The 14,480-nt window shown below is 41.0% G+C and overlaps 1 protein-coding gene across 2 annotated transcripts in view; it reads right to left on the bottom strand.

The window, feature by feature from the left end:
• Positions 1–14,480, bottom strand: part of GLG1 (golgi glycoprotein 1) — a 142,486-nt gene that overhangs the window by 56,240 nt on the left and 71,766 nt on the right. For both annotated transcript variants that reach the window (XM_081217472.1, XM_081217471.1), the window contains exon 2: positions 6,830–6,862. In XM_081217472.1, coding sequence (XP_081073598.1) covers positions 6,830–6,862 — 33 coding nt within the window. The remainder of the gene's footprint in view (positions 1–6,829; positions 6,863–14,480) is intronic.

Genomic DNA, 14,480 nt, shown 5'->3' with positions numbered 1-14,480 from the left:
CATTTATTTGTAGATCATTCAAGTATCATCTTTAAGACATGGATGTTCAAGTATCTTACCCATTTTTCTTTTCTTTCTTTTAAATTAAGGGTTTATCCTAAATTTGTCCATCCAGTAGTTATATTGTATCTTAAGGAACAATTTCTATTTTAAAAAATTCAACTTATTTAAACTAAAACAACAACAACAAAAACCAGCTCACCCATTTCTCCCACCTCTGGCAGCCACCAACCTGTTCTCTGTATCTATGAGCTTGGTGTTGCTTTTTTTGTTTTTTTGTTTTGTTTTTAAGATTCCACATAAAAGAAAGATCGTATACTATATGTCTTTGTCTGACTTATTTCAATAGCATAATGCCCTCAAGGTCCATACATGTTGTTTCAAGTGGCAAGATTTCCTTCCTTTTACGGCTGAATAATATTCCATTGTGTGTGTGTGTGTATGTATGTATATGTATACACAGATTTTCTTAACGATTTAACACTTATATTGTTTCCCATATCTTGGCTATTGTAAATAATGCTGCAGTGAACATGAGGGTGCACATATCTTTTTGAGTTAGTGTTTTCATTATCTTCAGATAAATACCCAGAAGTGGATCATATGGTAGTTCTATTTTTAACTTTTTGAGGAACCTCCACACTGCAGTGGCTGTACCAAATTGCATCCCCACCAATAGTACACAAAGGTTCCCTTTTCTCCACCTCCTCACCAATACTTGTTATTTCTAGTCCTCTTGATGACAGCCATTCTAACGGGTTTGTGGTGACATCTCGTGATTTGGTTTCTCTGATGATTATCTTTTCATGTACCTACTGGCCATCTGTATGTCTTTTTTGGACAAGTGTTTACACAGATCTTCTGTTCATTCTTTAATTGGGTTTTTTTGTTTGTTTGTTTTTGCTGTTGAGTTGTATGAGTTCTTTATACATTTTGGATGTTAGCCCCTTATCTGATATTTGATTTGCAAGTATTTTCTCCCATTTAGTAGGTTGCCTTTTCATTTTCTTGGTGGTTTCCTTTGCTGTGCAGAAGCTTTTTAGTCTGATATAGCCTCAACTTTTTTTTTTTTTTGTGGTACGTGGGCCTCTCACCACCGCAGAGCACAGGCTCCGGACGCACAGGCCCAGCGGCCACGGCCCAGGGGCCCAGCCACTCCGTGGCACGCGGGACCCCCTGGAACCGGGGCACGAACCCGCGTCCCCCGCATCAGTAGGCGGACTCCCAAACACTGTGCCACCAGGGAAGCCCAAGCCTCGCCTTATTTTTGCTTTTGCTTTTGGTGTCACATTCAAAAAACCATCACTAAGACCTATGTGAAAGAGCTTACCGCCTTTTTTTTTTCTAGGAGTTTTATGGTCTCAGGTCTTGAGTTAATTTCTGTGTCTGGTGTAAGGCAGTGGTCCACTTTTCTCAATACTGTTTACTGAAGAGACTGTTCTTTTCCCCACTACATATTCTTGGCTCCTTTGTTGTAAACTAACTGACATATATGCATGGGTTTATTTCTGGGATCTATATTCTGTTTCCCTGATCTATTTGTCTATTTTTATGCCAATACCATACATATATATATATTTTGCGGTACGTGGGCCTCTCACTGTTGTGGTCTCTCCTGTTGCGGAGCACAGGCTCAGCAGCCATGGCTCACGGGCCTAGCCGCTCCACGGCATGTGGGATTTTCCCAGACCAGGGCACGAACCCGTGTCCCCTGCATCGGCAGGCAGACTCTCAACCACTGTGCCACCAGGGAAGCCCTACCATATTGTTTTAATTACTATAGCTTTGTAATATAGTTTGAAATCAGGGCGTGTGATGCTTTCAGCTTCGTTCTTCTTTCTCACGATTGCTTTGGCTATCTGGGGTCTTTTATGGTTCTAAACAAATTTTAGGATTGTTTGTTCTATTTCTGTGAAAAATGTCATTGGAATTTTGATAGGAATTGTATAGAATCTGTATATTGCTTTGAGTAGTATGAACATTTTAACAATACTAATTCCACCAACCCATGAGCATGGAATATCTTTTCATTTATTTATGTCTTCTTCAATTTCTTTCAGTAATGTCTTGTAGTGTTCAATATACAGGTTGTCTTTCACCTCCTCGATTAAATTTATCTTCTCCATTTTCCTATTCTGTTGTCTTTTCTTTTTTTTAAATTTATTTTATATATTTTATTTTTGGCTGCGTAGGGTCTTTGTTGTTGCGCACAGGCTTTCTCTAGTTGCAGTGAGCAGAGGCTACTCTTTGTTGTGGTGTGCGGTCTTCTCATGGCAGTGGCTTCTCTTGTTGCGGAGCACGGGCTCTAGGTGTGCAGACTTCAGTAGTTGTGGCTCGCAGGCTCTAGATCACAGGCTCAGTAGCTGTGGCACAGGGCTTAGCTGCTCCACAGCATGTGGGATCTTCCCGGACCAGGGTTCAAACCCATGTCCCTTGCATTGGCAGGGGGATTCTTTTCTTTTTTTAATAGTTAAGACTTTTTAATATTTATTTTATTTATTATCTTTTATTTTTGGCTGCGTTGGGTCTTCATTACTGCACGCAGGCCTTCTCCAGGTGTGGCGAGCAGGGGCCACTCCTCACTGAGGTGCGCAGGCCTCTCACCACGGCGGCCCCTCCTGCCATGGAGCACGGGCTCCAGACGCGCAGGCTCAGTAGTTGTGGCTCACAGGCTCTAGAAAGCAGGCTCAGCAGTTGTGGCACACAGGCCCAGCTGCTCTGCAGCTTGCGGGATCTTCCTGGACCAGGGCTTGAACTCGTGTCCCCCTGCGCTGGCAGGCAGCTTCTTAACCACTGCACCACCAGGGAAGCCCTGTTGTCTTTTCTTTATTGCTTTGCATGAATTCTTCATATATTCTGCACATACTGTCAGATACGGATTAAAATATTTTTTCCTTCTCTATGGTTTGCCTTTTCACACTCTTAATACTATATTTAATGAAACAAACTTTAATATAATCTGATTTATCAATCTTTTGCTTTTGTTTACTGCTTTTTGTTTCCCATTTATTAAATCTTTGCTTATCCCACATAGTTTCTTATGTTATCTTCTAGAAGTTTTATTATTACACTTTTCACCTTTAGATCTATAATGCATCTAGAATAGATTTCTGTGAATGGTGTGCAGTAAGGATTAAGATTTTTTTATTCGAGTGTCTATCTATATATGAGTCTGTTTCTGGACTCATTCTGTTTCATTGGTCTACTTGTTGACCCCTGTGCCTCTGCCACACTGACTTAATTATTATTACTTTAAGTCTTCAATCAGGTGGTAAAATTCTCTCTGCTTGGTTCTTTTCAAGACTTTTGGCTATTATTGGTCAAAACTGTGTTCCCATGTAAATTTTAGAATCAGCTTACTATTTTTTGTAACAACAGAAATGGGATCGTACAGAATCTTTAATTTGGTGAGAGCTGACGCCTTTATAATATTGAGTCTTCCAACTCACTAGCATAGTATATATTAATATATCTCTTCATTTATTTAGGTCTTCAAATTTCTCTGAATAATATTTTATAGTTATCTGTAGAGATGTCTTACATACTTTTGTTAGATTTATTCTTAGGTATTTGATGCTTTATATGCTATTTTAAATAGTGTTGCTTTTAAATTCACTTTAGGGCTTCCCTGGTGGCACAGTGGTTAAGAATCTGCCTGCCAATGCAGAGGACACGAGTTTGAGCCCTGGTCCGGAAAGATCCCATATGCTGCGGACCAACTAAGCCTGTGCGCCACAACTACTGAGCCTGCGCTCTAGAGCCTGCGTGCCACAACTCCTGAAGTCCACGCACCTAGAGCCCATGCTCTGCAACGAGAGAAGCCACAGCAATGAGAAATCCGCATGCCGCAACGAAGAGTAGCTCCTGCTTGCTGCAACTACAGAAAGCCCACACACAGCAACGAAGACCCAACACAGTCAAAAATAAATAAATAAATTTATAAAAATTAAAATAAAATAAAAACTTTAATGGGAAAAATTATAATGCATTCCATCCCAACCCAAGTGTATTAGTTTGGTAGGGCTGCTGTAACAAAATACCATAAACTGGGTGGCTTAAACAACAAAAATTTATTTGTTCACGAATCTGGAGGGTAGAAGTCTGAGATCAAGGTGTCAGTAGTACCAATTTCTTCTGAGGGCTCTCATCTTGACTTGTAGATGTCCATCGTCTCCTGTGTCTGTGCCCTAATCTCTCTTTATTAGGACATCAATCCTTCCGTTTTCTGTATACTATTTGTCCCCATTTTCAGTGGTGTAATATCCTTTGGAGATCAGCTTCTTTCTCCACCCCTCTGGAACTTCTTTCTGGGCTTCCTCTCTGTCAGATTCAGTCTATTAATAGATTTTTAAGGATTTTTCCCTAATCTTTTGCTTAATAAATAATGCCATAATAATGCCATAACAAATATCATTTTAAGTTGACTGCTTTATAAAGAAGTTTTTCTTATTTATATTCCTATCCATAGGCTAGAGCAGAGTTTAGCAAACTTTTCCCGCAAGGGCCAGAAAGTAAATTTTTTAGACTTTCAGGAAACTATAGTCACTGTTGCAACTACTCAACCTTGCCATTATAACATGGAAAGCAGCTACAGTATGTAACTGAATGAGTGTGGCTGTGTTCCAATAAAACTTTATGCATAAAAACAGGCAGTGGTCTGGATTTGGCCAATGGGTAGCCATTGACTGGTGGGCTAGAGAATGCTTAAATCTCCATATGCTTGTCAATACTGTATATTTATCAAATTTTTAATATTTGTTAATCAGATGGATAAAAACAGTGCACTTATTTTTCTTTTAATTTTCACACTTTAAATTATGAAAGAATCGAAATTTTTGTTGTTTACTAGACATCTTTTTCTTTTCCTGTGAATAGTCTATTTATGTCTGTTTTCTATGTTTATTAACAGCACTTTCTATTAAAGAATGTAGTCCTTTTCATCTGCACTGCAAATATTTTTTCATAATTTACATAATATTTTTGAGGAAAAAACCCTCAAATCTCTTTTCTGAGTTTTTTTTTTGCTATACGCGGGCCTCTCACCGTTGCGGCCCCTCCCGTTGCAGAGCACAGGCTCCGGATGCGCAGGCCCAGCGGCCATGGCTCACGGGCCCAGCCGCTCCGCGGCACGTGGGATCTTCCCGGACCGGGGCACGAACCCGTTTCCCCTGCATCGGCAGGCGGACTCTCAACCACTGCGCCACCAGGGAAGCCCTTTTGAGTTTTTTTTTTAAGATTTTTTTTTTGATGTGGACCATTTTTAAAGTTGTTATTGAATTTGTTACAATATTTCTCTGTTTTATGTTTTATGCTTTGTTTTTTTGGCTACGAGGCATGTGGGATATCTTAGCTCCGAACCAGGGATTGAACCTGCACCCCCTGAATTGGAAGGTGAAGTCTTTACCACCAGGGAAGTCCCCTTTTCTGAGTTTTTTTTTTTTTTTTTTTTTTTTTTTGTGGTATGTGGGCCTCTCACCGTTGTGGCCTCTCCTGTTGCGGAGCACAGGCTCCGGACGCGCAGGCTCAGTGGCCATGGCTCACGGGCCTAGCTGCTCCGCGGCATGTGGGATCTTCCCGGACCGGGGCACGAACCCGTGTCCCCTGCATCGGCAGGCGGACTCTCAACCACTGCGCCACCAGGGAAGCCCCTGAGTTTTTAATGCAATCAGATTTATAAATCTTTTTTTTTCTTTAAATATTTTTTGATGTTGTATCATAGTTTTAAAAACCCTACCCTCTGTTCATGTTTTCTTCTACTACTCTTGTGGTTTTATTTTTACTTTAAATCTCTGACCTATCTAAACCTTCTTTAGAATAAGTAGTCAACTTAGGCAGCCAACCTGCTTCTCTATTCTTGCAGTCTCCCATTCAAACTATCAAATAATATGGACAGGGCTTCCCTGGTGGCGCAGTGGTTGAGAGTCCGCCTGCCGATGCAGGGGACATGGGTTCGTGCCCCAGTCCGGGAAGATCCCACATGCCGTGGAGCGGCTAGGCCCGTGAGCCATGGCCGCTGAGCCTGCGCATCCGGAGCCTGTGCTCCGCAACAGGAGAGGCCACAACAGTGAGAGGCCCACACACACACACAAAATGTGGACACAGAGTGATTTCAGATATATAACTACTCCTCTTTTAAGACACAACTCAAGTAGCATCTCCACTATTAAGTGTTTCCTGACATCAACCCACCTGGGCAAAATTCACTCTTGTGTCCCCATTGCACTCTTACAAGTTTCTGCCGAAGCACCTGGTACTTTTTGCACAGATCTGATTTCACATCACTCTCCTTTTAATGTCAGACTGTATATAATATGGGGAGATATATAGACACTGAATGTATTACAAATATATATATGACACATATATATGACATTGAATGTATTAATTGTAGTTATCTCTGGAGTTCTTATCTGCTAACTCTAATATATGTCTCTATCTTCAAGGCGCTTATTTGTGTGTCTTTAGTTTCTACCACAGTGTTTGGCACAGAGTAGGTGACTGTATGATGACTAAATGAAACAACTTTAAAATACAAAACTCTACAATTGTAAGCCTGACATGCAAAGAAACAATTTCATATGGTAGCTGTAACTGAAGAAAAATTTAAACTTAAGTATATAAATATTATTTGGCAGCGCCTACTTATTTTGACAATAGAGGAGTATATGTAGATTTACCATGGCCCTTAAATAAGGTTAATCATCCTCTTGTTAAGATTAAGTGAATTTAAGAAAACATTATGCTTCCCAGAACAACAGGAAAAGCATCCCAATATCTGTCATCATATATATAAAGCACGTAAGGTGAATTATGGAAAATCCATACTTACATGATTGCAGTCTGAAGAAATTTCATTTTCAGGCTAAAAGGAAAAAAAAGAAGAGATGATGTTAAAAAAAATCCTCTCAAGTTTTCAAACACCACCAAAATAAACTCAAAACAAGAAATCTGAATATTCAACTGAATATAATACTTCAATATGAGGAGTAAAATGGGGCTTATACATCTTTTAGATTGCTGAGGAGAAATACACCAGAAAAGGATGAGACATAGTCCCTTCCCAATCAATGGTACAATCTGGAAATTGGGAAAATGGAGAAGGATGTACTAAAGACATAAAGCAACAGTGACAGAAGTATCCTTACACGATACTTCATAATTCTGAAAGCTGAAGAGGATCAGGCACAATACAGGTGCCCTCGCTTTATAGAAAGTTAGATATCTGGAAAAAAGAAGGCTTATTAAAGAGGGCAAAAAAGGTCTGACAATGATTTAAAAATTAGTCTCACATGTCACCATTAGGGGAAGTGAGGTGGTGGGTACATGGGACCTCTACGTCTATGTTTGTAACTTCTTATGAGTCTATAATCTTGCAGGTCTATGATTAAAAATACGAAGTTTAAAAACAGAAATTATTTATATATTCCCATGAATACATTTGCTCATAAAGCCAGGTACATATAACAGAGATAAAATGAACTTTCAATTCTGTGACAAAAAAGTAGACTAGGTTAGGCCTTATATTGAATAGCTTTGCCATACACTTCTCCTTTAATTTCCTTGTTCATACAAGGAAATTGTTAAAGGAGATTGTTAAAGGAGATACAATTGTCTTAATGCACACCATAATAAAGCACTATTTCCTTTGAGATTCCATAGTACTCCAACCTGCTCAAACAAAGTAAATTGTGTCCCCTCTATGAAATATTCCCGACATAGGTTGTAAAAGATGCCACTTTCAAAATAAAAAGATTCGCCCTATTCAAGGGTAGAAATAAAGCAATACAAAAAACAGTAAATATTAACAAGTTAAGCAGACACACCTAGCATCACTTTAGGAAGAAAAAGGTTTCTAGGGAACTGTTCATTCCACTACATTATTTAGCAGGCATTAATTCTAATGTACAAACTCCTTTTTGTATTTACTTAATAAAATATTATATTAAAATTGACTTTAATTAGATTGCTAGGCAATCGTGAGATTATAACACACCACTTCTGAACTTTCTCCTTCCTTGTCTAAGTAAGAATAGTTAGATATTTTAATGTGTTTCTGAGGTGTCTTTCTACATCTCAGAAATCAGCCTCCATACTATGAGTTAATCTAGCCTAACTCTGTTCCCTTCACTGAATTCCAAGTGCTTAACTTATAGCCCTTAACAGTTTATTTGCAAGAATACTTTATTTTGTATAGGCAGTTTTCTACCTTATCCCCTTTTAATCTATCCTTTCAATTTTTTCCAATCAATCAGTAATTCTAGCTCTTTCTCAAAGCACAGATGGCAATTAATACCATTAGCATCTCTACTTGTGTTCATTCCTATTAAATGATAACTTTGGATTAAAGGGGCATTCTTGAAAGAAATTCAGAGCATTGGAGAATTTTCAAAGTAAAGTAGTCAAAGAAGATTTAAGTTACCTATGGAAAAAAAGCACTGCCACGTTTACAGTCCATAGGACTTATATCAGCAAATTAATGATTGTTTTAACGTCTTACTTTCCTACAGTGATAGAATGGATTATTTCCCCCAGTTTTCTACTCTTCTTTAGTAGGATTTGGTACCCAGATCCTTCGCCCTGTAACTCTGCAGAGCCTCCTGCTGTGGAATGAGTATATACCCTGCTCCACTGATGTTAGGTTAGGCCACTGACTTGCTCTGGCCAATGGGATTTTAGCAGGCATAATGTGAGAAGAGGCTTTAAATGTGCTTGGGTGGTTTGGCTTGTACTCTCGCACTCCTGACATTCCCGATGCGAACAACATGTACAGAGAGCTGCTTGTACAAGGAAAAGGAGAGACACGCGCAGACCAAAACCTAACCCGCAGCCCAGCGCACAGCCACCCTAACTGACCTGCGCAGCCATGAGCAAGAAGAATAAACGTTTGTCATTATAAGCCCTTGAAATTTGGAGGGTGTTTGTAATGAAGAAAAAAATGACTAAGAAGCCCATCAGGCAAATGAAATAAGAAAAAGCTCAAAACCTTTAAGTTGTAATTGGTAACTGCAATGATTTAATTTAGTGAATTATATTAGTAAGTACAGAGTACTACACCTTTTATGAAGGAATGACACAGTCCACAGAGACATATGTGAACTGCAAATGTGGAGGTCAGTGTTTGGTTTTCATCTCTCTCGTTGTATCAATTTGCAATTGACAATAAACTGGCTTATTTTTTTTTCTTTCTAGATTTAGTTTTTCTACCCACAAAGAGAAGACAATATAGGAGTGCTATGAGAACAAGGTTAAGATGGGCTTCCCTGGTGGCGCAGTGGTTGAGAGTCCGCCTGCCGATGCAGGGGACACGGGTTCGTGCCCCGGTCCGGGAGGATCCCACGTGCCGTGGAGCGGCTGGGCCCGTGCGCCATGGCCGCTGAGCCTGCACATCCGGAGCCTGTGCTCCGCAACGGGAGAGGCCACAACAGTGAGAGGCCCGCGTACCGCAAAAAAAAAAAAAAAAAAAAAAGAGAACAAGGTTAAGATGTTAAGCCACTGAGATTCACTGAACTGAACAGCTATAAAGAATTTCTAAGTGTAATTATGAATAATTACCCTTATAAATTTAAAAGAGCCTTTAGAATCAAAGGACAAAGTAGTGGTTCAGAGGAACAGAACAGAGACTTGCAGAATATAAAATATAAAGTAGTATACGCAAACAGTGGGAACATGAATAATGCCAGCACAAACTAACTTTAGAGAAAGTATAAAGAGAAAATGCTATGGTTTGGCACTCAGCCATTTGATAAGAAACTAAAAGACAGAAATTTCAAGGAACAAAAACAAACATGGGTGCTGACACAGGTCTAGTTCTGAGCCTACACCATGGCCATGAGGTCCCAATCAAGTCACTTCATCAGATGTATCTATTTCTGCAAATCTGTAAATGTAAATAGGCTTGATGATCTTTAATCTTAGAATACGAATAGTATGAGGACTAACACCAGAACTACTAAGGTTAAAAAAAGGTTGAGGCAGAAGAAAACATTTGAAATTAACCCCAGACACCCACTGATGAGAGATATGCTTCGAAGAGTTAAGGAAGATGAAGATGACAAAACAGTTTCAGATCTTGCTGTGGTTTTGTTTGAAACAGCAACACTGCGGTCAGGATATCTTTTACCAGACACTAAAGCATATGGAGATAGAATAGAAAGAATGCTTCGCCTCAGCTTAGACACTGACCCTGATGCAAAGGTGGAAGAAGAACCAGAAGAAGAACCTGAAGAAACAACAGAGGATACCGCAGAAGACACAGAGCAAGACGACGACGAAGAAATGGATGCAGGAACGGATGAGGAAGAACAAGAAACAGCAAAGAAATCTACAGCTGAAAAAGATGAACTGTAAATTACACTGTCACCATTTGGATCCTGTGTGGAGAGGGAATGTGAAATTTAACTCATTTGTTTTGGGAGAGACTTGTTTTGGATGCTCCCTCCCAGCCCCCTTCTCCCCTGCACTGTAAAATGTTGGGATTTGGGGTCACAGGAAGAAGTGGGTTTTTTAGTTGAATTTTTTTTAACATTCCTCATGAATGTAAATTTGTACTATTTAACTGACTATTGGTGTAAAATCTTGTCATGTGTATAAAAATTTAAAAATCCCATTCAAAAAAAAAAAGGCTGAGGATTTTTTCCTTTTATTAACAATCAGTGAAATAATAGTCTGAAATGATTCCAAGAAATCAATCAACAAGTAAATACTGAATAATTATGAAGTACCCAAAACTGTGCTAGGCATTGTTGTGGGATACAGAAGAAAGGTAAGACACAAATTGTCCCTAACCTCAGGTAGTTTACAATCCAGTTACAGAAATAAAATGGTGAAATCAAGCAAGTAAGCAAGAGCAGGGACTTGAGCTAGGCCTGAAGGTTTAGACAGAAGAATGATTTCCAAAGGGGATGCAAGTTAGATGATCCCCTGAGGCTCAGGAAGAAAATAATGGAACCTCTCTTTTTTGAAAAGCTCATGCTTTAACTTATACTTTAATGTTTTTATAATATATGTTAGAATAATTAATATTTTATGAATATATATCTACTAGAGTATGCTTAATAATTTTTTCAAATGATAAGAAGAACATGATCAAGATAGAAAACTGAGAGTTGAAACCTTGCTTCTTACCAGTTTAGGAGTCCTACCCCCATCCCTACCCCTTCAAATCAGAGGCAAAGTAAAGGTTCCTAGCTATGGAAGCAGTAAATGAGAAGCTAAGCTTTGCCACATTATTAGCTGCTATTACTCTGGAGATAGAAATCTGGACTTTGAAAAGACTCTTACATCGAATGTTTCCTCTTTGGAATTAAAATAATTGTCCTCTTAACAATGGAAAACTGGGAGGAGAAAAATTTATGAAAAGCCTCACAAATAACTTTCTGTTAAGTTAATGATCAAATTTTGGAAAAGAGACTGCTGAAGTTACATATATTAATATCAAAAAAGAAATGATTATGAATAGAGGAAAGAGAAAAAGAAGAAAATGTGAAGCATCCCCCCAACCAAACACAGCAGTGACTAAAATAGAGAAGGAACTCAGTTAATGCTGAATAAATGATGCAGCAATAGCACTGTAAGAGACAAGCCCTGAGTACTTGGAGACACCTGCCTGACTCCAATAAAGAATCTGACAGGTGTAGCAGAAAACAGCAGAAGTTGTCAACGAATTGAGCTAGGTGCTACATTTATTTCCTACAACATGAAAGATTGCAAAAAAAATGGTATTGCATCCAATTTACAGATAAAGATACTGAAATACAGAGAAACCAAGTCATGTAACCAAAGGTACATTGCTAGGAGACAACAAAACTGGAAGTTACCGAATGACAGTAAATGACAACCATGCGTACTGTGATGCTTTCACCTTGACACTCCCGAAAAAGAGCGAGTAGGTCAGGGTGAGCACAATGATGGGGGGCCTCTGGGAGGTACAAGAAAAAGAAAGGTAGACAGGGACTTCGTGGGGTCCAGAGGTTAAGACTCTGAGCTCCCAATGCAGGGGGCATGGGTTTGATCCCTGGTTGGGGGACTAAGGTCCCACATGCCAGGCCAATTAAAAACAAACGGGGCGGAATCAAGATGGCGTACTAGGAGGACGCAGAATTCGCGTCTCCTCACAACTAGGGCACCTACCAGGCACTGGTGGGGGACCACGGACAGCTAAGGAGACGGGAGGAACCCCCAGTGACTGGGTAGGACGTGGGGCGTGGGGGTAGTGAAGGGGGAGGAGAAGTGGAGGCGGGATGGGACCGGCACCCCTGAGGGGTGGCTGGGGGAGGGAAGGGACCCCACGCCCGAAAGGGGAAATTGGGGAACCACTGGGAGGGCAGAGAATTAAAAGGGAGCATGGCCAGGTTTACCATGCCCACTTGGGCCCCCGGGAGCCTGCTGAAGACCCAGGCCTGATCCTCGGCCCACAGAGGCCCCCTCCAGCTGTGCAGGTCCTGAGGGAGTGGGAGGAAGACAAGGCGGAGTAAAAGTAAAGGCCGGACCTCCAGGACCGGCACCCCTGAGGGGTGGCTGGGGGAGGTGAGGAGCTCCTACACCAAGCGGCACCCACCCCCGTTAGGGGGGGAGAACCTGGGAGAGAAGGTGGGGGAGGGGCACAGAGGAATGGAAGGGAACGCGGCCAGTGCATTCCCTGTCCACTTAGGCGCCGGGAAGGCTGCTGGGCTCCCGGGCCTAGTCCTCTGTCCTTGGAGCCTCCCTCCTGCGCACAGAGCCCAAGCCCCGCCCCTACACCCCCACCCAGGGCCCCACCTCTACAGTGGGAGACCCCGTCCAATGAGCTGGGCCTAAACCCCACCCACACACCCTCACTCAGGGCCCTACCTCCAGACTCCAGAACCCCACACTCCAGAGGCCCTCCTTTGGATGTGCTGCCTCTCCCCTTCCCCAGGTCCTAAGCAGAGGCCCCACCCCACACTTGAACATGCCCGCTAGGCCCTACTCCACGCTCAAACTTCACCCCGCTACCTGCCTAGGCCCCGCCCCACCCAAAACCCCACCCCTGCCTAAGTTCCACCTGCTCCTAAACTCCACCCCCATAGCCTTTTTTTTTTCTTTTCTTTTCTTTTTTCCTCTTTTGGATTGGGGTTCTGTTATACCTTGTTGATTCATTGTTGTTGATTCTTTTATATTTTTATTTTTCCTAATATGTTTTACTTTTCTAATTTTATTTTATTTTTTATACTTTGTTAGTGGTCTCTCCTTTTGGCTTGTTGCCCTCCTCCCTCTTTCTTTTCTTTTTTCTGCTGTGGTTTTATTTTACCTTACTGCAGTTGTTTCAATTATAGTTTTATTTTTCCTAATATATTTTTTATCTTTCTAATTTTATTTTGTTTCTTATTCTTTGATATTGTACAGCTATTTTTTTTCTTTCTTTCTTCGTTTTTTTTTTTTTTTCTTTCACCACGCCATGAAACTTGCGGGATCTTGGTTCCCAGGCTGGAGGTCGTGCATGAGCTCCTGTGGTGGGAGCTCCAAGTCCAAACCACTAGACTAAGAGAGAACCTCAGACCCCAGGGAATATCAATTGGAGTGAGGCCTCCCGGAGGTCCTCATCTCAGCACCAAGATCCAGCTCTATCTAACTGCCTGCAAACTGCAGTGCTGGACGTCTCAGGCCAAACAACCAGTAAGACAGGACTACAGCACCACCCATCAAAAAAAAAAAAAATGAAATGACAAAAAAATATGTTACAGATGAAGGAGCAAGGTAAAAACCTACAAGACCAAATAAATGAAGATGAACTAGGTAACCTACCTGAAAAAGAATGAATAATGATAGTAAAGATGATCCAAAATCTCAGAAACAGAATGGAGAAAATACAAGAAACATTTAACAAGGATCTAGAAGAACTAAAGAGCAAACAAACAGTGATGAACAACACAATTACTGAAATTAAAAATACTCTAGAAGGAATCAATAGCAGAATAAATGAGGCAGAAGGACAGATAAGTGAGCTGGAAGATAAAATGGTGGAAATAACTGCCAGGGAGCAGAATAAAGAAAAAAGAATGAAAAGACTTGAGGACAGCCTCAGAGACCTCCGGGACAACAGTAAATGCACCAACATTCGAATTATAGGGGTCCCAGGAGAAGACAAGAAAAAGAAAGGGTCTGAGAAAATATTTGAAGAGATTATAGTTGAAAACTTCCTTAACATGGGAAAGGAAATAGTTAATCAAGTCCAGGGAGCACGGGGACTACCATACGGGATAAACACAAAGAGAAACACGCAGAGACACATATTAAACTATCAAAAATTAAATACAACAGGCTTCCCTGGTGGCTCAGTGGTTAAGAAGCCGCCTGCCAACGCAGGGGACACGGGTTCAAGCCCTGGTCTGGGAAGATACCACATGATACGAAGCAACTAAGCCCATACGCCACAACTACCGAGCCTACGCTCTAGAGCCCATGGGCCACAACTACTGAAGCCCGCATGCTTAGAGCCCGAGCTCGGCAACAAAAGAGGCCAC

This window comes from Mesoplodon bidens (genome assembly GCF_964165515.1).
Source record: "Mesoplodon bidens genome assembly, chromosome: 18".
Taxonomy (NCBI): Eukaryota; Metazoa; Chordata; class Mammalia; order Artiodactyla; family Ziphiidae; genus Mesoplodon; species Mesoplodon bidens.
Note: the sequence above shows the minus strand (reverse complement) of the source record. Positions and strands in the feature narration are given on the sequence as shown.